We start from the raw sequence: 25,902 nt of genomic DNA, 5'->3' as shown, positions 1-25,902 counted from the left end.
AGACGAAGCGCGCGTCTGGCGTATATACTAAATTTAGTCCTGGTATCTATGATGAACAGCATAAACAATAATGTTCATTGTTGAACAAGCACTAGAAGCAGTATCATATCCAAGATGAAACTATTATGAGTTAAGTCCTCCTTGTCGCTGATGCAGATAAACTAATATTATCATAATAGTTTTTCGAATGGGGACACTCAACCAAATAAACATAGACATGAATAATATATTAGACTCGATTATTATGCTTAAGAGTACTGTTAATGGACTTTTATGAATTACCTCAGTATTGAAATAGTAAAGGTTGTCGAATTTCAAATTCAGAAAGTTTCTGATTTTAAGGTCAATGTAACGTATTGAAACATACTGTTTAAATTAAACAAAAGTTTAAAAAGAAATAATATTTAAGGAGAATGATTTTACGAAAAATTAAATTGGAAAAGTTACAATAATTTGAAAATAAAATATCAGACAGTTATTTTTTTTTTCTTTCTTTTTTCTTTTTTTTTTTTTTGTCATTTCGGGGCCCTTTACAGCTGACCATGCGGTGTTGGTTCCGTTCATTGTTGAGCTGCGGTCGAACGATGACCTTTAGTTTTTAATTTTCTTGTTATTTTGGTCTCTTGTGCAGAGCTGTCCCATTTCTAATCCTACCACATCTTCTTATTTTTTTTTAGCAACCAGACTTTTTTGATAGTGTGTGGGCGAAGGAGCCAGTTTGCAAAGAATCCAGATCAAGCTGGTGTCAGGGGCCGACTTATACCTGCAGTCAAATGAGAGTTTTCGCTATGTGTTGATGGCCTCTCTGTCATTTCGAGGTAAAGAATAGCAACAAAAGCACGTTGGGTTGCTTTACATATATATGTTGAGTCATGGATACTTACCCCATGCCATTTCTTTTCAATTTGTTCTAAAACTAGTGATGCAACCGAATAATATAATATATAAGAAAATGAATGGCATTTTTATAAATAATTGTTTAGGATAGCTTTATTGCATGCAATGACATCCACGTGTAGCTGTAAAAACGATTTGGCAGACAACCGAATGATATGAAATAAGATCTTGATTTGAATTTGCTGATTTGAAGGAACATTGTTATCAATGAAGATCGATGGAATGGTTAAGTATTCAATTAAAGAAGCTACCATATTTTGAGATGCTTAAGACGACCTTTTTATAATAGCTTTGTAAGTGTTCTGTACGTGACAATACTTTAACAATATATCGAAAATTTATTGTTAATCTTTTGGTATCAATTTTCGTTTGCATGGTGAACGAAATACAAACGGCACTTTGACAAAACAATCGAATAAAATAATCACAAATATAACTTAACCTCAATCCAGGAAAACTTACCAGGGTATCAACATTTTCAGTGCTTATCTCAATTTCATTTTCGATTTTTTTTAATTTTTTTTTTTGCGATATATGATTGCTCAAAACGATGGCACCTCATTAATCTAAAATATTAAGTAACTAATCGTCATATGCTATTAAAATCCAACTAGACATTTTTTTTTTTTTATTTCATTGTAGAGGACATTTTTGTAGCATCAAAATGTTAATGAACACAAAATATTCCTTTTAGTTTATCATGAAAAACAGAAGACTTTACATTTATCACCAGGTTTTTATAACAGAAAAAACAGTTTATTAATTGTAAAAAGTACATTTATCATATATAATTTTCTAGGAATGTATGTCTTACTCAGTGGATAATATATCTAATGATATAAGATAAAAAAAAAAAATATATGAGAAATATATTTTTTTCACAATATAGAACTAGTAGTGTATGAATTTAAAACATTGTTTATATCTTTGTTGATAGTTTGCTTGTAGTCGACAAACTGCTAGTATCTCGGTGGTGGATAGCTTCCTTGAGGTGGTGGATAGTTTGGTTGAGGCGGCGGATACGCTGGTGGTTGATTATACATTCCGCCTCCTGGCTGAGGATACTGACCATACATCATTGGTGGTTGAGCTGAAATGACAATAACATCGAAATATATCCATTATAAACTGTTTTTTACTACTCAATCGTAAAGCTTTCCTTTAAAAAGCTTGATGTCTTCTTGCTAATTAAGCTTGAAAATGGCTATTATATTTTCTGTACAAGTTTTTCTCTATAAGTTGATGCTTAAACACTTGAAAAGAATGAGCTTTTTAAACCGTCTACGTCTTCACACATTATTCTTATTTCAAAAGAACTTGAAGATATAATGTTTTTTTTCCCTTCATCCTTTTTTTTTAGCATAAAAGTTGTTTATTTACTTGATAAAAATTAGGGAGTGTTTATGACCAGCCCAGTACAAAGAAAGTTATCAATTCAATAACATAATTAAAGTATCGTCTCAAATATGTATGTAATATTTGCCTCTGACGGTACATCGGACGTCAATGAACAATTTTGTATATTTTTTTTTTATTTGTTCGATGGTATCGATGGTCACAATATTTAAAATTTCTAAACCAAAATAAAAAAAATAGCACATGGACTTTTCCTTAATGGTATTTGATACTGTAACTCACTACCAGTGGACTAAAAAACAAGTGAAAAATTGAAGGAACAAATTCATTTGCAGAAGCCGAGACAAATAAATAATATTGTAGATCGTTTAGGTTTTTGGGTTGGTTTTTTTTGCGTCGACTTTTTTGCGTGATTCGATGACCAATTGGACAGGTCACTGTGTATAATAATTGCTGAATGGGACAATGAACCCGCAAAAAAAATGTATCATATTGTTTAACTAAATGAAATTGAATTACAAATAAATATTGATACTACAAACAAACATAACTATGAATTAGACAATTTTCAAGGAACGAAGACTATGCACATGCTAGATATTCAGGGTTTTGATCATTACAGATACAAATATCCGTGTAATTGAGAATTATTTTTATTACCTTTTTTTCATTTTAAACTGTGTATGACACTAAGCAAGAGATCGAAGCTTATTAACATTTTTTAACATGTCAATGATTGGTGTGTTGTTAAAAGGTTGACACGTATGCTTAGCCAATTTAATGATTAAGAAAAAAAGAAATCTTGGTTAAGCATGTCCATTCTTGTGATATGTTTATTAAAGATAAGAAAAGATAATAACCTAATAAAAGTGAGAATGGAAATAGGGATATTTGTCAAAGAGACAACAACAAGACTAAAAGGCAGACATCTGCCGAAGGCCATCAATGGATCTTCAGTGCAGTGAGAAACTCCCGCACCCGGAGACCTGTTTTCCATACCAACCATATATGCAGATCTTCAAAAATAATTTTATTTTTTTTGTGAACAAGAACATGCATCAAAACCAGAAATTATCCTGATTTTTTCATATTCTCTGTTATTCAGATTACCTTGTTGTTGCTGCTGTTGTGTTATAACAGTTGTTCCCCCAGTGTGAGGGGTACGAATAGTTGTTATCCTTGTTCTGTTGTGGTTTTTACAGATAGCAATAATTACAACAATGATAACTATAAAAATTATAGTTCCTACTACCGCCCCGGCTATGGTACCACTGAAACGGTAAATATAAAGTATCAATAAATAATGTATATCAAATATATAAGCAAAGTTTAAAGATCCAGATAAAGGATTGTTTATGATCAGCATACCTGTCTAGTACAAAGAATGTTATATTTATTTATCACGAACATAGTTATATTATCGTCCGGAAATCTATCCAATGTTTGCCTCTGGACGTAAATTAGAAATCAATCAACCATTTTCTCTAGAATGGTCAGTTTGACATAATGTGACCGTGACGTCACCGACGTTTTTTCATGATTTACTCCGGTTAAAAATGGAAAAAAGAATTAGATTATAAGAAATGACTGTAGTATTTTTTTGCCTATTCAAAATAACATATGAAAAAAAATTGGTGCACATTTTAAATAACCCACTACGCGGGTTATGCAGTGTGCACCAATTTTTTTTATCTTATCTTTCATAGACAGAAAAAATATTAGTCATGCTTAATAAAAACAAAACAACAAACAAAATCATTGATGTGATATCCCAAATAAACAAGGTAAATGTAGTCATAGCAGTATTCACCATTAACATGTTCGACAATTTTGAATCTCGGTCACGAAGTTTTGTTGTTGACAAAGACATTTCAGTAAATTCCTGTAGAATTCCTGTGAAACGAATGTTACATACCCACTTGTTGTACTATCACATTCATAGTAATAACCATAGTAGGATGAATAATAGTAGTAACAGTATTCGCCATAAACTTCCAAAACTGAAAAAATACCAAATCTTTATCTATTTCTAATTGAAAAATATTGAAGGAGGAACATATATAAATATACAAAAGTATTTTAACATTGATGAAACGCAATATACATCTATATAGATTTTCGGTTGCACATATAATAGAAAAAGGCAGCTGCTTTTTTTTCACGTGTTCCGTCAATTGATAGCGTTTGATTTTGTCACTGTTTATGGACTTCCCATCTCTGCAGAGACATTCTAGATAGAAGATGGAAATTGCAATAGACATGTAGATAAAAAAAATTCATTTACTGGTTTTATGCGTTGTTTCTAATGTGTAAATACTCGTCTCTGATAATTCTACATGAATGGTTTTTACATGTGTGTAATTTGATTTAATCAGTGATAGCACTACAGCACTGCAATCATTTCATGAAAAATATACCGTCGGCCAAGAACAACTTACCAGACTGCAGAATTGCTCCCGATATAGTTTTATACGATTTCTACGTAATATATATGCAATAACTAGTTATGGATCAGGGGCCTTGTTTTCGAAAGTAGCTTATGAATACGACATGTCTTATGGTGGTCTTAGGACGTGTCATAGTCGTAAGATCTGTTTTCGAAAGTTACGATTTGACATCACTTCTGTCGTGATTTGAGAACCCTCGCGACATGACTTATGATGATCTTATGATTATCAACTATTTTTTAATTAAATTTTCATGTATAATGTCATGTTAATTGCAATAAAAATATTTGCTGTTTTTCTTATTAAGATAAATCAAGGATTTGTATAGTCTTACTATACAAATCCTTGGCTAAATAGTAAATATTTTATTTTTCTCAACAACTTAAATTAAAACTTTAATCTCCTGCGACATACACTTTGGAATAATTTTCTAATTCATGGTTTTGTATAATAAATATACATTTTATTTCTTTCCTAGTAAAGTACTATATTAACGTATTTGCACGGGCATTTTGTTAAGCGGGTACTTGATAATCTTAAAAGTATTCACAATTAAAAACAATGCATGTATGATAACACATGAATGCGAAGTTCAATATTTATTATATATTACAAACTAAATTTAAACAAATTATCAAACCATATTTAATTCCTTTTTGTATGAAATTTCATGTTCAATAGAATGGAAAAAAAAATATTCTTAAATACAAAGAATGGTAATAATTAATATGATCATACTTTCATTTTTACATTTATTTTCATCATTTTGTAATCATTATCTAAAATGATAGAATATAATGTTCACTTATGACAGTCATAAGATCATCATAGCTATGACTATCTTACGATAGCTTTGATTGACATCATATTACATATCATATGATAGTCATAAGATGATAATAAAATATGTCCTAAGATATATCGTATGGCATATCTTATGATACGATCGAAAACCATGCCCCAGAAGCGAATGTGAATATTCAACCCTTTGTCTCGGTCAACATAATTTTTAGCGAACCCTTGGCTAAATAGTAAATATTTTATTTTTCTCAACAACTTAAATTAAAACTTTAATCTCCTGCGACATACACTTTGGAATAATTTTCTAATTCATGGTTTTGTATAATAAATATACATATTATTTCTTTCCTAGTAAAGTACTATATTAACGTATTTGCACGGGCATTTTGTTAAGCGGGTACTTGATAATCTTAAAAGTATTCACAATTAAAAACAATGCATGTATGATAACACATGAATGCGAAGTTCAATATTTATTATATATTACAAACTAAATTTAAACAAATTATCAAACCATATTTAATTCCTTTTTGTATGAAATTTCATGTTCAATAGAATGGAAAAAAAATATTCTTAAATACAAAGAATGGTAATAATTAATATGATCATACTTTCATTTTTACATTTATTTTCATCATTTTGTAATCATTATCTAAAATGATAGAATATAATGTTCACTTATGACAGTCATAAGATCATCATAGCTATGACTATCTTACGATAGCTTTGATTGACATCATATTACATATCATATGATAGTCATAAGAAGATAATAAAATATGTCCTAAGATACATCGTATGGCATATCTTATGATACGATCGAAAACCATGCCCCAGAAGCGAATGTGAATATTCAACCCTTTGTCTCGGTCAACATAATTTTTAGCGAACCCTACATTGTTTTCTTATTTTTAAGTTTTTCTCTTCCTGAATCTGCATGCACATTTTGCCGCCTGATATTAATCAAACAACATATTTGCTGGATATGATATAAAATTTGATTAAGTAAACTTTTGAATCAAATTTATATTACTTATTTTTGAAATAGAAAATAACATGAGTTTATTTTCTACAGCAATCATGTTATAATGTCTTTAGATTAGAATCAACGTTTTAAATTATATACACATGGAAAAAAAAGTATTGCACCACCGAATTGAAACTCAAATTTAAAAATTTATATTGTTTAGTGATATTATTTATTAAAATAGAACTAGTTAAACATTAATCAAATCTCACGTAAGTTTAATCAATAAATGTTGACTCGATAAGTTCTAATTTGCACATGCAACTACTGTACCCGGAAACAATCAAACAGATGTTTTTATCCTCATTGTTTTCCACACTTTAAATAACAAAGTTTGTAAAGTTATGTGATTGACACCATGTTATGGGTTCTCCACAACTCTCAACTGCAGCAAGATGGCAGATTATCAGCATCAGAGCTGCAGGTTTATCGGTGCGACAAATTGCACGTATTGTTGATCATCATCTGCTTTCCACTGTAAGTCGTTTTATGATTGGAAATCAGGCAACACATGATGTTAAAGTTCTTCCGAGATCAGGAAGACCCTCTATAACACCAGCTAGGGAAACCAAGCCGTAGAAAGGTTGGTAACGAAAAAACCTTTGCAAACAGTGCAATCCTAGTGGTTGCCTTGCAGGAGACTTTAAACAAGAACTGTTTGAAATCGACTTATAACTACTGCTTGAGAAGACCAATTCGGGGGCTTTTGCTTACGAACATAAAGTGGCCCATATCAAATGATGAAGAGGTCACCAAATTTAGAAATAAAGCATCTGGGGGAGGATATTTTGGTCCAATGAAAGTCGGTTTATCTTCCTTGGCCTGACAGATGCCCGGATTTGAACCATATTGAGCATATATGGGACACTATTGGACGTAAAGTGCGGGAAAGGACACCACCTGTTCAAACACTTCTTGAAATAAACAATGCCCTTCATCAGGAATGGTTGCGGTTACCTCATCAACAAATTCGTCGATTGGTGGCAGACATGAGAGTACGTTAAGAGGCGGTTATCCGTGTGCATGGAGGTTGCACCAAATGTTGATTCTTTGGCGTATAACCATGATGTGAACAATTATCTTACGATTTATTTTAAAATGTCTGACATTGTAAAGTTCGGTTACAGAAAAATTGTAAAATGGATTTTTTGGTACAAAATTTACTTCATTTTGTCATCAAAATTGTGGTTAATTAAAACATATTTTTCATACATTTTTTTTAATTCACTTTACTGCCAATGTTATCATAAACAATGTCTCAATATTATTATACAAATATTTTATCAAATTCTATCCCAAAAAGGAGGCTGCTTTTCCAAGGTTTAAAAAATCAAGGTGTTGCAATACTTTTTTCCATGAGTATATTTAATATGTATGATACTTTATTCAAAATGCAACTTAAAAGATAACTTTAAATATTGGACAGATCAGACAAAGATGGACCTTATTCTTTACACAGACATACTATTATCATATATTGAGAACGAATATCAATGTGAGATAGCACAATAATAAATATGTATAACGCTGGACATGACATGTTATATATAATATAAACGCGATTGATGTAATACATCAAGAATTTCATGTCGCAAGTTTTTTCATAGTAAGTTAGTCCACAATTCTGAAAAAGAAATCTGATGAAATGTTTACAAGAATTAAGCGTATATACTTAACACTTAAGCAACACGACGGGTGCCACATGTGGAGCAGGATCTGCTTACCCTTCCGGAGCACCTGAGATCACCCCTAGTTTTTGGTGGGGTTCGTGTTGTTTATTCTTTAGATTTCTATGTTGTGTCGTGTGTACTATTGTTTTTCTGTTTGTCTTTTTTATTTTTAGCCATGGCGTTGTCAGTTTGTTTTAGATTTATGAGTTTGACTGTCCCTTTGGTATCTTTCGTCCCTCTTTTAACAGGTATAAACCTTATGTCTGGTGGAATTACTGACACACTGTTGGTAAAACAAAATTATAAGATGATTTTAAAACGACTGTTAGTAGAAAAACAAAAGTGCGCCATTAAAATAAGGTTTTACATTTAACTCAAACTGTTTCATATATATATATATAATATATATATATAAGTACGTCTGAGTCAGTGACAACTCTACAACAGATGTATCCATCGGATCGCCATCAATGATGGTGATACATGGCTGTGTACATAATGTATATACAACTCGTCTAAACATCAACCCAACAATGTTAGATCTGTAAATTTGCTTTCGCAAATTTTTGGTTTTTCCCTCGCCGGGATTCGAACCCATGTAACTGTGATATCGTGACACCAAATCGCCTACATTGCAGCCGTCCCGCTAGACCACACGACCACCTGGGCTCTCAATAAAAGAGCTTTCGCTGGCCATGTGTTACCTTTCCACGTCAGTTTTAATCTAGCGGCGTACTACAGTACATGATATATAAGGCATGAAGATGTTATTGTTACAGATCAGCTAAATTATCTATAGTAAAGGATCCTACAAATTAATGTAATATACAGTCACAGAAAATAATTATATTTATAAGTACGTCTGAGTCAGTGACAACTCTACAACAGATGTATCCATCGGATCGCCATCAATGATGGTGATACATGGCTGTGTACATAATGTATATACAACTCGTCTAAACATCAACCCAACAATGTTAGATCTGTAAATTTGCTTTCGCAAATTTTTGGTTTTTCCCTCGCCGGGATTCGAACCCATGCTACTGTGATATCGTGACACCAAATCGCCTGCACTGCAGCCGTCCCGCTAGACCACACGACCACCTGGGCTCTCAATAAAAGAGCTTTCGCTGGCCATGTGTTACCTTTCCACGTCAGTTTTAATCTAGCGGCGTACTACAGTACATGATATATAAGGCATGAAGATGTTATTGTTACAGATCAGCTAAATTATCTATAGTAAAGGATCCTATATATATAATGTTCATGCTTTTGTTTTTATGTTATATATACCTTACTAATAAATGGTTATTGATTATTCGATGCATCAGTTATTGAACACTTACCGCTGAATATCAAATTCAGAAGAGCAGAGTACAAAATACGGCGTAGAAGATCCATATTTTCTCTCTTTTACTTTAGACTGAATTTAAATTGCAATTAACTTCTAAATAATTATAGTTTGTGTAATTTTGTCAAGTTCTTTAAAAACTGAGTATAGATAATATCAAATATCACAAAAGGTTTATTGAACTTTAAGTTTGTATATGCGTAACATATATATGAAAGTATTCTCATATAGGAAAGTTTCCTTAAATGATATATAGATATAGAAATGCCCAGTGACCCCCCTTATATTATTAAACATTGTGCTTGTTGTATTCTTGTACTTGTCTTAATAAATATTTTTTAGTTTGGTTTGGTTGTTTTTTTTTTTTTTATATAACATTGTGTCTTAATTAATCATATTGAATCACTTGTAATCATTTGTATGTAATTAATGTTGATTGTTCTGCTCCTTGTGGGCGCTTTGATTAGCAATAAAATATATATATTTGAATTTATACAAACACTCATTAAAAACATCTGATATGTTTAAGTGAATTAATACCCTTAAATCGCTTGCTTAGACACATATTTCACTTTAAAATAATGCAAATACGCATTACTATTTTTTCTTTTTTAAAGATTGCTTTTAAAAAAAAAACTTGGACCTGAGTCGGAGCGAAATAGTTGTTATCGTATTTTTTATATAACCATGATGTGAACACTCATCTTACGATTTATTTTTGAAATGTCTGACATTGTAAAGTTCGGTTACAGAAAAACTGTAAAATGGATTTTTTTGTACAAAATTTACTTCATTTTGTCATCAAAATTGTGGTTTATAAAAACATATTTTTCATACATTTTTTTTAATTCACTTTACTGCCAATGTTATCACAAACAATGTCTCAATATTATTATACAAATATTTTATCAAATTTTATCCCAAAAAGGAGGCTGCTTTTCCAAGGTTTAAAAAATCAAGGTGTTGCAATACTTTTTTCCATAAGTATATTTAAAATGTATGATACTTTATTCAAAATGCAACTTAAAAGATAACTTTTAATATTGGACAGATCAGACAAAGATGGACCTTATTCCATACACAGACATACTATTATCATATAGCGAGAACGAATATCAATGTGAGATAGCACAATAATAAATATGTATAACGCTGGACATGACATGTTATATATAATATAAACGCGATTGATGTAATACATCAAGAATTTCATATCACAAGTTTTTTCATAGTAAGTTAGTTCACAATTCTGTAAAAGAAATCTGATGAAATGTTTACAAGAATTAAGCGTATATACGCAACAGGTATAAACCATATGTCTGGTGGAATTACTGACACACTGTTGGTAAAACAAAATTATAAGATGATTTTAAAACGACTGTTAGTAGAAAAACAAAAGTGCGCCATTAAAATAAGGTATAAGGTTTTACATTTAACTCAAACTGTCTCATATATATATATATATATATATATATATATATATGTTCATGCTTTTGTTTTTATGTTATATATACATTACTAATAAATGGTTATTTATTATTCGATGCATCAGTTATTGAACACTTACCGCCGAATATCAAATTCAGAAGAGCAGAGTACAAAATACGGCGTAGAAGATCCATATTTTCTCTCTTTTACTTTAGTCTGAATTTAAATAGCAATTAACTTCTAAATAATTATAGTTTGTGTAATTTTGTCAAATTCTTTAAAAACTGACTATAGATAAAATCAAATATCACAAAAGGTTTATTGAACTTTAAGTTTGTATGTGCGTAACATATACAAACACTCATTAAAAATATCTGATATGTTTTAGTGAATTAATACCCTTGAATCGCTTGCTTAGACACATATTTCACTTTAAAAGAATGCAAATACGCATTATTATTTTTCTTTTTGAAAGATTGCTTTAAAAAAAACCTTGGACCTGAGTCGGAGCGAAATATTTGTTATCGTATTTTTTATATGTTCACACCAATGTTGAAACATATGGTTTTCGAATACGGAAAACAAACATCGGTGCACTGAGCAAATCATTACCATCTCGCCGACAAACGGAAGTATTTTATTGAATTAATTCGGAGATGTCTAAGGGTAACGAAAAGTACCCTTATATCACACTTAGATGCCAGAGTTAGATTTCACATTTTATCTGTAACGAAAGTACGTGGACTCATTTCATAAAAATAAACATATACCCTATTTCCCTTTTCAATTTATATACTTTAAAGATGACAATTTAATTTTTGCTGACTGTATCAGATGGAATGGTTAAGTACCTAATCAAAGAAGCTACTATATTTAAAATGAGGTTTAATCCACCATTTTCTATATCAGAAAATGATGGTACCAATTCAGGAACATGGCAGTTGTCATCCATTCGTTTGATGTGTTTGAGTTTTTGATTTTCCCATTTGATTAGAGACTTTTCGTGTTTTCCTCAGAGTTCGGTATTTTTGGGATTTTACTTTTTAATAAGCTTAACACGATCAATTCATAGCTTAGTTTGCGTTCTTTACATGACAATGATTTTACAAGATTTATTGTGAATAGTTGAGTATCAATTTTCGTTTGCATGCTGACCAAGGTAAACACTAAATGTATATCCGGTTTTGGCCAACCAATCGAATAAAATACAACACATATAATTTGTCCTCAAGCCAGGAAAAATTACCTGGATGGTCAACATTTTCAGTGCTTTTTTCAATTTCATTTTTGATTTCCTTCTTTTGCGATACATGTATTTGATTGCTCAAAACGATGGCATCTCATTAATCTGAAATATAAAGTAACTATTCGTCGAACTCTATTAAGGTCGAATAAATATTAAAATTTCCTTCCTGAGGACATTTTTGAAGTCACAGAGTGTTAATAAACTCATCACAGATACATCAAAGATACCTTTAAGCTATCATGAAAATCAAAATTTCAATTTTTGTTTTACAGTTATTATATCAGCAGGTTTTAATTAAAGAAAAAAACAATTCATTATATATTCTTTTTAGGCATGTATGTCTCAATCAGTTGATAATACAATTAAGGATATAAGATAACAAATTACATGGAATATATATTTTTTTCACTATATACAACTGTTTGTATTTTGGTTGATAGTTTGCTTGTAGTTGACAAACTGCTAGTATTTCGGTGGTGGATAGTTTCCTTGTGGCGGTGGATAGTTTGGTTGAGGCGGCGGATACGCTGGTGGTTGATTATACATAACGCCGCCTGGTTGCGGATACTGACCATACATCATTGGTGGTGGAGCTGAAATGACAAAAAAAATTAGATAAATCCATTATATACTGGGTTTTTTACTACTCAATCGTCCAGCGTTCGTCGTAAAGCTCATTAAGCTTTAAAAATGGTCAGTTCAATTTTTGTACGAGATTTCTTTGAATGCTCAAAGACTCGAAAGGGATTATTATTTTAAACTGCCTACAGTTTTCACAATATTCTCATTTCTGTATAGATTCGAAAGTGCACTTTTTCTCTCGATCCAGTTTTTCCCAGCATAAATGTAGTTTAATTCACTTGATCACTATGAAGGAATGTTTATGACCAGCGTGTCAGCCTAGTATATAAATTCTCAATAGCATAATTATATTATCGTCTCTAATACATGTATATATGTAATATCTTAATTGATCATCGATGTGATTTTATAGCTTGTAAACTTGAAAATTTTAGCACATTGAATTTTCTGTAGTGGTACTTGATACGTTTACTCACTGCCATTGTAAAACATGTGTTTTCAGAATTCAATTTGTAGACTTTTGTAAATGAACAAAACACAAAATATGTTACACAATAACAACACAAGGAAAGATTGAAAAACAAATTAATTTGCAGATGACTAGACAAACAAATTATAACGTATATATCGGGGTTTATTTGGGTTTTTTTGGGTTTTTTTTTTTGCGTCGGCTTTTTTTCTGTCGATGTGATGACCAGTGGTTCAGGTTAAAATTTCACTGTGTATTAAATAACTGAATGGGACAACTCACACAAACAAAACGTGTACCGTATTGTTAAAAACTTGACTTACACACAGGTAATGGAGTACAAAATAAATATGAGTACTAGAAAGATCTACAAAAACCAGGGTCGTAACTACATTGAGGCAATTGAGGCAAATGCCTCATGCTGGAAATTTCAAAAACAAACAAAAAAATATTTATATGAAATTGATTTATACGACGAGAGTCTAGACTTTTGTTTCTTTATTGTGCTACTATTGTGACTATAGACTAAGTGTTAGTTTTGAAATTTAATATGTAGATGATATTCAGATCTGGTCATTTTCTTTTCAACTTGAGTTTTCTTATATTGAAGGACCTCTTGTCTCATTTTAAAAACTACATTAAATTGTAATAATTTAATATTTTAAACCAACTCTGATTCGCTGTTGTTCTGATGCGATTTTAAGCAAGAACCAAGCAATCAATCAATCATTCTTAATGTCTAACGCTTCGGTTGTCTAATATTCCTTTGATCACTGTATATATATGACAGGTCATAAATTGTTATAATGTTGATGATATTGATTTTAATAATTATAGTTTGGCAATGTATGGAATATTTGTTAATGCATGTGATATAAGACAATAATTACCGGGGCTTGCGCAGGTCCAGATTTTAATATTTCATCTCCTTGCAAATTTTTTAAAACGGTTTGAAATCAGCAAAGTGTTTTTGAACATGTCATTGCAAAATTGGCTGAAGACTGGTTCTTTGAAAAGAAAAGAAGTCAATGGTAAGTATAGGAGTCCCACACCGGCCTGTTCGAATTTATCCTCAATTTTTTCCAGCGGCAGTCCAAATTTCCCCGACAATCATTCCAACAACCCAAATGGCCTTTATTATGACAAGACCTAACTATGCATATATTATAAACTTGTTCTCGTCATGAATATGCATGAAATATTTGCCACTGGACGTTAAGCAACCAACAATACAATCAATCAATCCCTGTCCCTATAATTGGAATGAATCAACAACCTCAGTCCTGCATCAATTTTTAGTGAACAAAATAAAATTGGTTACAGTCTGCATTGGTTTTTGAAATTAACGGGTGTCGGCAGTACAAAACGTTCTTTCTACGCGTTTATTTAAAAATAAACCAATCCAGAGAATAATTTTTAAAACAAGCATTTCTGATATACCGCCCAATTTTCATCTGGCCCAATATCCCTTTGAACTATCATTTAGTGACGACAAAAACCTTGATGTATAGTAACTTGACGCTTGCTTGTGTAAGCATCGCATTAATAATAAAAAATAATCGAAACACCATAGTCGGAGTTGCCAGTTATGACAGTGCTTACGTTTGTTTGAATAAAAAAATGGGTGTTATGTCAAAGAGATAGAAAACAATGCAAACACTGGTTGTTGTCGTTAAATATATTCGAGTTCCGACTCTGGCGTATATAGACTAATGAAATTTCAAAAGTGGACGGGGTGTGAATTAAAAACAAATCTTGATCGACCGTGCCTGCTCGTATCTTAGTTGAGTAAGAGATGCATTTCGTCTTTTAGCATACACACATCTAAAAAAAAGTGTGCGTGTCTCAATCATACGGTACATTTATTCTATCTAGGCATAACTCACATATAGAAATACATTTTTATGTGCAGGAAAGATATAATTTTAACTTATATTGTTTCACGTTGTGTAAATGTGAATTCTTTTGCAGATTCATCCGACTCCTCTCCGAAAATTGTGGCATTGGGAACAATTCAGGACGAGTATCCACCCCCTGGTCTATCAACATCTGAAATTTCTTCCCAGGAATTGACCGAAATTAGTTCAAGCAACACTTGTTTGGTAAAATGTACTGTGACAAATGAAAGTAAATCGTCAGATTCTATGAAGAATTCAAGTAAATCGTCTGATTCTCTCGACCCAACACATTTTAAGCATAAACTGACAGATGCAGATAAACTAGTCTTCCTTTCTTCTAAAACTGATACAAAACCTGTGAAATACTATCCTCAAAAAGGAGGGAGACGCTATTTACCTTCATGGGAGTCTCAATATACTTGGCTCCGATACTCATAATCGGAAGATGCCGCATATTGTGAATGTTGCATGATATTTTCTGATAATGCTTCGTTATTTGCTAAGAAAGGATTCAGTGATTGGAAGAACGCAGTAGGCGTAAAACGCTCTTCTCTGAAAATTCACGAGGAAAGTGATGCTCACATTTATGCCGCCGAAGCAGCAAAAGATTTCATTGCAATTTGTCAGGGAAGTAAACCGGACATTTACTATTCGCTCAGCAAAAGTTATGAGAATAGGGTTGCTAAAAACAGGGCGATATTGATTTCTATCATAGACATAATTGTTGTTCTTGGTCAACGAAATATTGCTTTACGGGGTAATTGGGACAGGGAATTAAAAAAAGAGGACGGAAATTTCCAATTTTTCATCGATTGGAAATCAACATATGATCTTACTTTGAAAGAGCTTCTTGAGACGGCAAGTAGATCATTGCGTTATTTATCACCCGAAGTGCAAAATGAACTTATTCAATGCTGTGAGTTAGAAATTAGAGAACGCCTGATAGATAATTGCAAGAAAAGTAAATTCTTCGCGGTGTGTGCTGATGAAACAACAGACGTGTCCGTTAAAGAGCAATTATCAATATGCGTGCGGTACGTAGTTTCCGACACTAACGATATCCGTGAAGACTTCTTAGGCTTTGTTGAGCCAGGTCAAGTTGATGCTGAACATATATCTAAAGCAATTTTTGAGAATTTACAGAATTGGGGATTGAACTTGGTTAATCTTCGCGGACAAGGTTACGACGGTGCCAGTGTAATGAGTGGTGTAGTTTCTGGTGTTCAACAACGTATAAAAGAGCAATGTCCGAACGCGCCCTATGTTCACTGTAAATCGCATAATTTAAATTTAGTAGTCACAGATAGCTGCAAAAATGTCAGACAGGTCCGAAATCTGATGGCATCCGTTGGCCAAATGACTTGGTTTCTATGTGCATCTTACAAACGGAAAGAAATTCTGAAGTCTTTTACTGGAGATAAAGACTTGTTAAATGAGCTCCTCGAAGGTGTAGACAGTGACGGTGATAATATAGATGTATCACTACTGAAAAAAGGTGGGGATTAATCTGTTGCCAAACTTTGTGAAACCAGATGGACCGCCGGAGTTGATGCCGTATCTTCACTAATGGCACAGTATCAGTCGGTGCATTCCGCCATAAGCAAAATTGAAACCGTAAGTTCGGCAGATGCCAGAACAAATGCAGCTGGATTCAGGAGACTTCTTGAAGATTCTGAATTTATTATAGCAATAGTTGTTGCTCAGTTTGTGTTGAGCCTTCTTAAACCTTTAACACTTTTTTTGCAGAAAACTGACTGCAATATGGTGACCGCTTTCGATGAGGCTAACGGTTTAATACAAATACTTGGGGAAAAACGCAATGATGAACAATTTAATCAGTTGTTCAGTAGAGCTAAAAGAATTGCTGATAGGCTAGAGGTAGATTTAAGACCGAAGCGACGTGTTGGGCGTCAGGTTCATCGAGAAAATGCAGCTTTAGAAAGTGACCCAACGTCTCATTGGCGCATTAACCTTTTCTTTCCGTTCATTGACCATGTCATATCGGAATTACAACGAAGATTTCCAAACGATTTAAAAACTCAAATGATGAGATATTATCTTATACCAAAGCATCTGCACAGCTTGACCCCTGACATCATTACAAAAATTTGCGACGCATTTGAAGCAGATTTGTCAAACAAGAACGATTTTATTGCTGAAGTGGAAAGATGGAGGATCAGGGTTGATGTGCATTCTGCTGGAGAGTGCGTTAGTTTGAAAGATTCGCTTAAACTAGCTGATTTTGACTTATATCCGAACATTCACACAGTCTTCAAGCTGTTGTTGGTTCTTCCTGTAACATCTGTGTGTTGCGAAAGATCATTTTCAGCATTGCGTAGACTCAAGACTTGGGAAAGATCTACGATGACGGTGTGAACGGTTGTGTGGTTTAACAATGCTGCATGTTCACCGTTGTCCAGACATTTTGAGACAAAATGTTTTGAGAAGATACAATGCTTCTGGGCACAGAAAAATTGGTTGTTTCTTTATGGGGGATTAAACATAATATTAAAGAATACAAAACAACTGGCTCTCTTTTTTATATGTAAAAGTTAAACTAGATAGAAGACATGGGTTAGATCAGAGTGATATCACCAATCTACCAGTATCATATTTTTTGAAGAAATGTATTGCCAAATGACCTTTTACATTGAAAGGTTAAACTTGCATTTAGTGGTGTTCAGACCCTTAAGGCTTGAATAGAAAAATAAAGGAATACTGAACCGGAGTAGGATTTAGTCGTACACAAAGTACTAAATACATAAAAATCAATGGTCAGGGTATTTATTTTGGTTTTTCTTCTTGATAGTCGCTATAGGGTCTTCAACAATGAAAGAATCATTATGACAAGTTCAAGATAATCCCTTGTGTCAACTTAAGAGGTACCTGAAGTTTCTTTTGATAAAGTCTCTAAGTCCTTAAATGTCCCAAAAAATAGCTAAATATTAATTGCATTTCAGAGTAAGATAAGAGTCCGGGAAATGCTCAGAATGCAGGATTTTGCGTAATTTTTTCAGAGCTTCTGGGGGCCTTGAGCGGCCCCCAGACCCCTCGCCGAAATTTTTTCGCCTCGCTTCGTTCGGCGAAGACATTTTGCCTCATTTTTAAACGAGGCTAGTTACGGCCCTGAAAACAATACACATATGTTGGAGAATTTCCAAGGACTAAAGACTATGCACATGCTAACAAATTTAAGGTTTTGATTGATTATTACCGGATAAACAAATATCCCTACATTTTTTTTCACTTTATGTACAATGTACGGGTTATGACACCGATTAACAGATCGTAGCTTATTAACAATGCATACCATGTCACTGATTGCTGTGTTGTAAAAAGAGGGACATTAATGATTAGGGGGAAAAAAGAGATCTTTATTATGTAGGTCCATTCTTTTCATCTGTTGAACAACAGAAACGATTCGATAATTAACACAATGTATGTAACTTTCAGACAACGATCAATGCTGGTATTGGCAGGGAAATTTGCAAGGCCAAATGTTCGCTTTTCACTAACAGCCGCGAATAAAGCGTTTATTAAACACACGTGAAAAAACACGATATACGGTACTCGAGATGGGAATAAATAATAACCTTAACATTTTTTCATACCAAACATACATGCAGATCTCTAAAAATAATTTATGTTGGGTTTTTTTGTGAACAAGAATTTGCATCGAAGTAAAATCCGATTTTTTAAAATATAAATGAAAATCAAGTAATACTTCTCTGTTATCACGATTACCTTGCTGTTGTTGCTGTTGTTGTGTGATAACAGTAGTTCCTCCAGTGTGAGGGGTACGAATAGTTGTCACCCTTGTTCTATTTTGGTTTTTACACACAGCAATAATGACAGCAATGATGACTATAAAAATGATAGTTCCTATTACCGCCCCGGCTATGGAACCACTGAAAACGGTAAGTAAAAAGTATCAATACATAAATGAATATAAGAAGTATATGTAAATCACACATATATATTAACACACTATACTGATCCAGATGAAGGATTGTACATGTATATCAATAGCGTATCAATCTTCTACAAAGAACATTATATATCTTCTTATGAACGCTAATCAAAAATCCAGTAACTATTTTCTCTGTAATGGTCAATTTGTCTTAAGTTATGTAAGATTTCTAAAAACAAGCTTAGTGAATGAACAAAATTACGGTCTCGAAGAAAATATATTCAAAAGCTTATGTTATCATAATTGATATCTAAAATTGCATGGGTTTCACACATTTAAGAAAAAAATTAAAATGTGTATCAAATGAGGTATAACAAAAAGTACAGTTATCACATATTTCAGAAAAACTCCCAACCACCTGCCCTTTAATTGTTCAACTCATGCAATGATTAAGGCTACAGATTCAGAGACTATTTTTAATTTTAGTTTATTCTCAGATGATAAACTTTTAATTTTTAATTAAAAAAAAAAAAAAAAATTATGTGATATCACAATTATAAAAAAAAGTAAATGGAGACATAGCAGTATTCACCATTTACATGTTCGATAATTTTGAATCTCGGTCACGAAGTTTTGTTATTGACAAATAGATTTCTGTAAATTCCTGTAGAATTCCTGTAAAATGAATGTTACATACCCACTTACTGTACTGTCACATTCGTAGTAATAATAACCATAGTAGGATGTACGGACGTAGTAACAGTATTCACCATAAACTTCCAAAACTGAAAAATATTAAATCTTTATCTATTTCAGGTTGACACATATTGAAGTTCGCCAAACAAAATGTAGTATTTGTTTATTCACAATCTAATTTATGTATTCTACTTTTGGAAATAAGTGTAGGAAAAGACGTAGTGACAGTATAAATCATACTCTTCAAAACTGAAAAATATCAAATCTTTATCTATGTCAGATTGATAGATATAAATTGTTATAATTGTTTATACATAATTCGGATTATTTATTTTTTTACAAAAAGAAGTATTTAAATCATGACACAGCGTATCATACTTCTATGTAGAAGGCTTACATAGTCTCCGTCTGTTGTCCAATACAATTAACTTTAATTTGATAAAATACTGTTTTAACTAAACTAACTTCTATTTAGCTTTTTGGTTCTACATATTATATTAAGTTTTCCACTTGTTTCTTCAATTGATATCGTTTGGTTTTGTCAGTTTTTATGGACTGTACATTTTAGAATATTTGAGTACTTGCGACAGTAAAACTACTGATGGACGTCCGCAAAGCTTCAACTACAATACAGTTATCTCTATTCTAATGCAAACAGTTATCTCTATTCTAATATAATACAGTTATCTCTATTCTAATGCAAACAGTTATCTCTATTCTAATGCAAACAGTTATCTCTATTCTAATTATTCTAATGCAAACAGTTATCTCTATTCTAATGCAAACAGTTATCTCTATTCTAATGCAAACAGTTATCTCTATTCTAATGCAAACAGTTATCTCTATTCTAATGCAAACAGTTATCTCTATTCTAATGCAAACAGTTATCTCTATTCTAATGCAAAACAAGTTCATAATTAAATTTCAATCATTATTTCAGTTTAAAATCTTCTTTAAAGAAAATTCCGCGAAAAGATGTTATCGTCTTTGGTCCCTACACTAGGTGACGTCATAGGTATGCTTCCGGTGTCAAACATAAACAGTGGGCGTTTTCTGGCTTCTGTTCCGCTTCAAAATGTAATAAAATTTGATAAAAAGAAGATTCTTAGGTGCAACATGTGAGTTTTATGGCTTATTTTTGTAGAAATTACATGTCAATACATTAAGCAATTCAAAATGTCGGCTTCCTTAGTTACAGACAAGGAGATAAAGAATTTTACGCTAACTGTCATCCAATCAGAACCATTGATACAAAATAATTGCAATAGAATATCGAATATTTGTTATACTGTTGTATTGATATAGTTGTGGGGACGGAAACATTATCACACACAAACACACACGCACACTGTCTTGTTTACATATTTCTTATATATAGATTTGCGTCAAAGAGATATATATTGGTGTTTAATACTCTAAGTAATATCTAATAATGTCATAACCTACAATGACATTACCAAAGATGATTTTAAAACTATTGATACATAAAATTGAGAATGGAAATGGGGAATGTGTTAAAGAGACAACAACTCGACCATAGAACAGACAACAGCAGAAGGTCACCAACAGGTCTTCAATGCAGCGCGAAATTCCCGCACCGGAGGCGTCCTTCAGCTGTAATCATGTTACTAATATATATATATTGTTATCATAATTATGTGATGATAGATTAATTCATTGAATAAAAAAAATATTTAAGTTGTTTCCTAGTCCCATCTGACTTTCCTCTAAAACATAATTACTATAGTTTCATGAAAAATAGATCATTGGCAGAGAACAACATACAGAATTGTAGAATTGCTCCTGATTGATTTTACACTGCATTGCGAGGGGACATGGAATTTCTAGGCGTACGTCCGTGTGTCTGTTCGTCAGTCCGATCTTGTTAGCGTCTCAAAGGTTGCCAGATTTTTATAAAACTTATTATATAGCTAAACCTCTAACTTGTATAACAGTCGCATTACATACCGTTATATTGACAACATTTTTTGAACAAACAAACATACATAATAGGTAAAAATGTCAAAAAGAGGGGAACAGCAGTCAACATTGTGTTATAGTCTTGATCACTATAAAAACAAACAAAATACATAATTTAGCAAATCTTACACTTTTTCATTAAATTCTCGTTTTGAAAATGAATGATGCTTTTGCCGCTAGATATTAATAAAACAACCATTTTGTTGGACATAATATTAAATTTGATCAAATTCAAATTTTGAAATCAAAATTAACTACTTGTTTTTGCAATAGAAAATAGCAAAAAAATCTTAGTGAAACCATGTAACGTTAAAGGGGACTAGCTACGAGATATATAAAAAATTTAAAGTAAGATTTTTTTTGTTAAATCAATAATGAAAGTGAAATAGTGAAATAATAATTCGCTTTTAGCAGCCAAAATAGTTCAATTTTATCAAATTAAGCGAAGACACATTGATATTTGCTAATTCACTTGCAAGTGAATCTGTCGACCTCATTAAATTCGTATTCATGTGAACTTCAGTTTAACCCCTAGCTGGAGATTGACAACGCATGCATTGTACGTGTACTGGTTATTTTTAAAGAAAAAGAATGTCAACAATGAAAGTGAAACTACGGTAAACCATTCGATTACTTATTCGATCCATATAAAATCATTCTTATACGGTTAAAAACAATGAGAAACATATATGTTTAATCTATAAAATAAAATCAAACAGACCTATACAAATGTAATTGCACGTGTTGGTTTAATCTATTCATATCTTTCTTATGTTTACATCGCTTATATGGTCATTTGAGGTCAAATCGATAGTTAATTAGATGGCGTCTGGACTAAAATTCGCACGAAACGAACCTACATATTCTCTACCCCATGCTCTGTAAACTGTTTCTTTTGGACTTTTGGTAGTTTTGATAAATGTTTTACATTGTTATAAATCAAATATGAGAATTTGAAACAAATCTGTGACCATGAATTTGACAGCCAGTGCCCCTTTAAAAGATTTGAAACTAGGTTTTATATTATATTTAAAATGTATGATACTTTTATAGGATAATTTTAAATGATTGACATATCAGAAATACATGGACCATGTACAATATAAAGACACAATTCTAATATATATTGAGATCAGCACAATATTACGTATAACACTGAGAATGACATACTATATATGATATTAACATGACTAATGTCACAAATTATTTTGGAGTGAGTTACGCCACACGTCTGTAAGAGAAATCTGATTATATTTCACATGAGTTTGGCGTAAATACTCAAAATTGATAAATTATATGTCTTGTGAAATTACTGACACACTGCTGGTGAAATTTGTGAGATTTTTTTAACACGATCGTAAGAAGCAAAAAAAAAGGGCGGTTTTACTTATTATATATATTTTCATTTTCTAGTTATGTAATAGATTACTAATAAAAAAAAGTTATTGAACAGTTATTGAACACTTACCGCTGAGTATCGAATTCAGAAAAACAGAGTACAAAATACGGCGTAGAAGATCCATATTATTTCTCTTTTACTTCTTTATTAAAACTGAATTGAACATAACTTCTAGTTAATTTATAATCAAATATAACAAAAGGTTTATTGAACTTTAAGTTTTTATATGCGCAACAGTATATAAACAATCTTAAAAGAAATATAATATGTTTAAGTAAATGAATACCCTTGGATCACGTGCTTCGCCAAATATTTCACTTTAACAGAATGCAAAAAACACATTATTATTTTTCTATTGAAAAAATGCTGAAATTCTTCTTGTTACTTCGATTTGAGTCAGACCGAAATAATTTTGATCATATAAAGAAAAAACACATCAATCCGACAAACGGAGGCATTTTATTGAATTGATTAAATCGCGTGTCTGGCACAAATATACAATTTCAATCCAGGTATCCAGAGTTTATTTACAGTTTTGAACCGTCAAATATTTTGCCCGCGAGCACTACTTAGGAGACAAAATGTCGATGTGCGCATTTGTTGCAATACGATTGGTACTGTTAATATTACAAAAAGGTATACATTAAGTTTTTTAATTGTCTTTTCGGTCGGATTTGATTTTTCGAACCTTTTGACTTAACTTTCACCTACACATTTTTCAAACATAAGTCTTCTTATTTGGTAGGATAGGCCTTCGAAAATTCGCATTGCAATTTTTTGTTGTACTCTGTTTCAAGCCTTTGTTATGATCAAATATAAAGGTATTAGAAAGATCTACTTAAACTGTGATGGTAGGATTAAAGCTGTAAATTGGATCATGAACGACATCAATGTTAGTTTGGGAAATAATCTGAAGGTTTTATGTATGACTCAGAGTTTATATCAAAACTAAGTAAAGATCCGTCTAAATTTCAGTTACTAGAGACATGAAATGATGATTTATTTACTTTAGATAATTATTAAAGGCAACAGTAGTATACCGCTGTTTAAAAGTCATAAAACCATTGACAAAAAACGGATCCAGGTTACAATCTAAAACCGAGGGAACACATCAACTATAAGAGGAAATCAACGAAACAACAGAAACATTGAAGTGCAACAAAAACCAAACGAGAGTGCAACAAACATAGAAACGAACTATAAGATAACTCCTGCCATTTTCCTGACTTTATACAAGACATTTGAAGAAAAATGATGGGTTTAACCTGGTTTTGTGGTTAGCCAAACCCCATTATTTTATGGAAATTTTAAATATTCCACTAAGATGATAACATTTCATGACAGGAAAAAAGTACAAAGAACATTCAGGAAATACATAAATAAACAATACAACAGTACATTTCGACATGTTTACAACAGAATAACAACGTACAATAATTAAGGACAGTACACAAAAACAGCATGATAGAATTATGGATTGACCGTCACAAGAATCTAGCAAAGCCAAAAAAGTAACGTTAAATATAAATTACAAAAGAAAATAGATATCAATCAAGATTAGGTTTGTAATTATGATATTTGCTGTTTTTTTATAATCACCACCAGTTTTTGGTGGGGTTCATGTTGCTCAGGAGCCTGTTATTCAGTGGTTGTCGTTTGTTTATGTTTAACATATTTGTTTTTATGCCCCACCTACGATAGTAGAGGGGCATTATGTTTTCTGGTCTGTGCGTCCGTTCGTCCGTCCGTCCGTTCGTCCGTTCGTTCGTTCGTCCGTCCGTTCGTTCGTTCGTTCGTTCGTTCGTCCGTCTGTCCCGCTCCAGGTTAAAGTTTTTGGTCAAGGTAGTTTTTGATGAAGTTGAAGTCCAATCGACTTCAAACTTAGTACACATGTTCCCTATGATATGATCTTTCTAATTTTAATGCCAAATTAGAGTTTTTACCCCAATTTCACGGTCCACTGAACATGGAAAATGATAGTGCGAGTGGGGCATTCGTGTACTGAGGACACATTCTTGTTTCGTCATTTTTTAAAATAAATAAGGCCGTTAGATTTTTCGTTTGAATTGTTTTACATTGTCATTGTGGTGCCTTTTATAGCTGACTATGCGGTGTCGCCTTTGCTCATTGTTGAAGGCCATACGGTGACCTATAGTTGTTAATTTCAGTGTCATTTTGTTCTTTTGTGGAAAGTTGTCTCATTGGCAATCATACCACATCTTTATTTTTATTTTTAGTTTTTCTATGTTGTTTCGTAAGTACTATTATTTGTCTGTTTGTCTGTTTGTCTGTTTTTATTTTTAGACATGGCGTTGTCAATAGATATAGGAAGATGTGCTATGAGTGCCAATGCGATAACTCTCCATCTAAGTAACAATTCATAAAAGTAAACCATTTTAGGTAAAGGTACGGCCTTCAACACGAAGTTTTGGTTCACACCGAACAGCAAGCCAGAAAGGACCCCAAAATATTACTAGTGTAAAACCATTCAAACGGGAAAACCAACAGTCTTATCTATATAAAAATCAGTTTATTTTCGATTTATGAGTTTGACTGTTTCTCTGGAATCTTTCGCTCCTCTTTAATAACAATTAGAATGAAATTCAAAACAGTGTAGCTGTGGCCATTGATTGACACATTAAAATCATCCATTGACTGGGACAATTTAGGTTAACGTTTGTATGTAACGACCAAGGCTCACTATGTACTTTTTAAAGACACTTAAACTATGGGGTAACCAAAGGT

The 25,902-nt window shown here is 32.2% G+C and overlaps 3 protein-coding genes across 3 annotated transcripts; 1 reads left to right on the top strand and 2 right to left on the bottom strand.

Annotated features, from left to right (window-relative positions):
• Positions 1–1,619: 1,619 nt before the first annotated feature.
• LOC139529741 (protein shisa-5-like) lies at positions 1,620–9,691 on the bottom strand. Its single transcript, XM_071325615.1, has 4 exons — positions 9,545–9,691; positions 4,169–4,253; positions 3,364–3,524; positions 1,620–1,987 (listed from the first exon to the last, which is right to left on the bottom strand). The coding sequence occupies exons 1-4, from the start codon at positions 9,597–9,599 to the stop codon at positions 1,857–1,859; spliced, it is 432 nt and encodes a 143-aa protein (XP_071181716.1). The 5' UTR covers positions 9,600–9,691; the 3' UTR covers positions 1,620–1,856.
• A 2,790-nt stretch (positions 9,692–12,481) lies between these two features.
• On the bottom strand, positions 12,482–23,351 carry LOC139529722 (protein shisa-5-like). Its single transcript, XM_071325583.1, has 4 exons — positions 23,227–23,351; positions 19,780–19,867; positions 18,917–19,080; positions 12,482–12,816 (listed from the first exon to the last, which is right to left on the bottom strand). The coding sequence occupies exons 1-4, from the start codon at positions 23,279–23,281 to the stop codon at positions 12,686–12,688; spliced, it is 438 nt and encodes a 145-aa protein (XP_071181684.1). The 5' UTR covers positions 23,282–23,351; the 3' UTR covers positions 12,482–12,685.
• Positions 14,157–17,537, top strand: LOC139529697 (zinc finger MYM-type protein 1-like). Its single transcript, XM_071325552.1, has 2 exons — positions 14,157–14,305; positions 15,246–17,537. The coding sequence occupies exon 2, from the start codon at positions 15,641–15,643 to the stop codon at positions 16,676–16,678; it is 1,038 nt and encodes a 345-aa protein (XP_071181653.1). The 5' UTR covers positions 14,157–14,305; positions 15,246–15,640; the 3' UTR covers positions 16,679–17,537.
• Positions 23,352–25,902: the final 2,551 nt, after the last annotated feature.

The sequence above is a fragment of the Mytilus edulis genome, chromosome 1 (genome assembly GCF_963676685.1).
Source record: "Mytilus edulis chromosome 1, xbMytEdul2.2, whole genome shotgun sequence".
Taxonomy (NCBI): domain Eukaryota; kingdom Metazoa; phylum Mollusca; class Bivalvia; order Mytilida; family Mytilidae; genus Mytilus; species Mytilus edulis.
The sequence above is the reverse complement of the archived record's forward strand: the minus strand, read 5'-3'. Positions and strand labels throughout refer to the sequence as shown.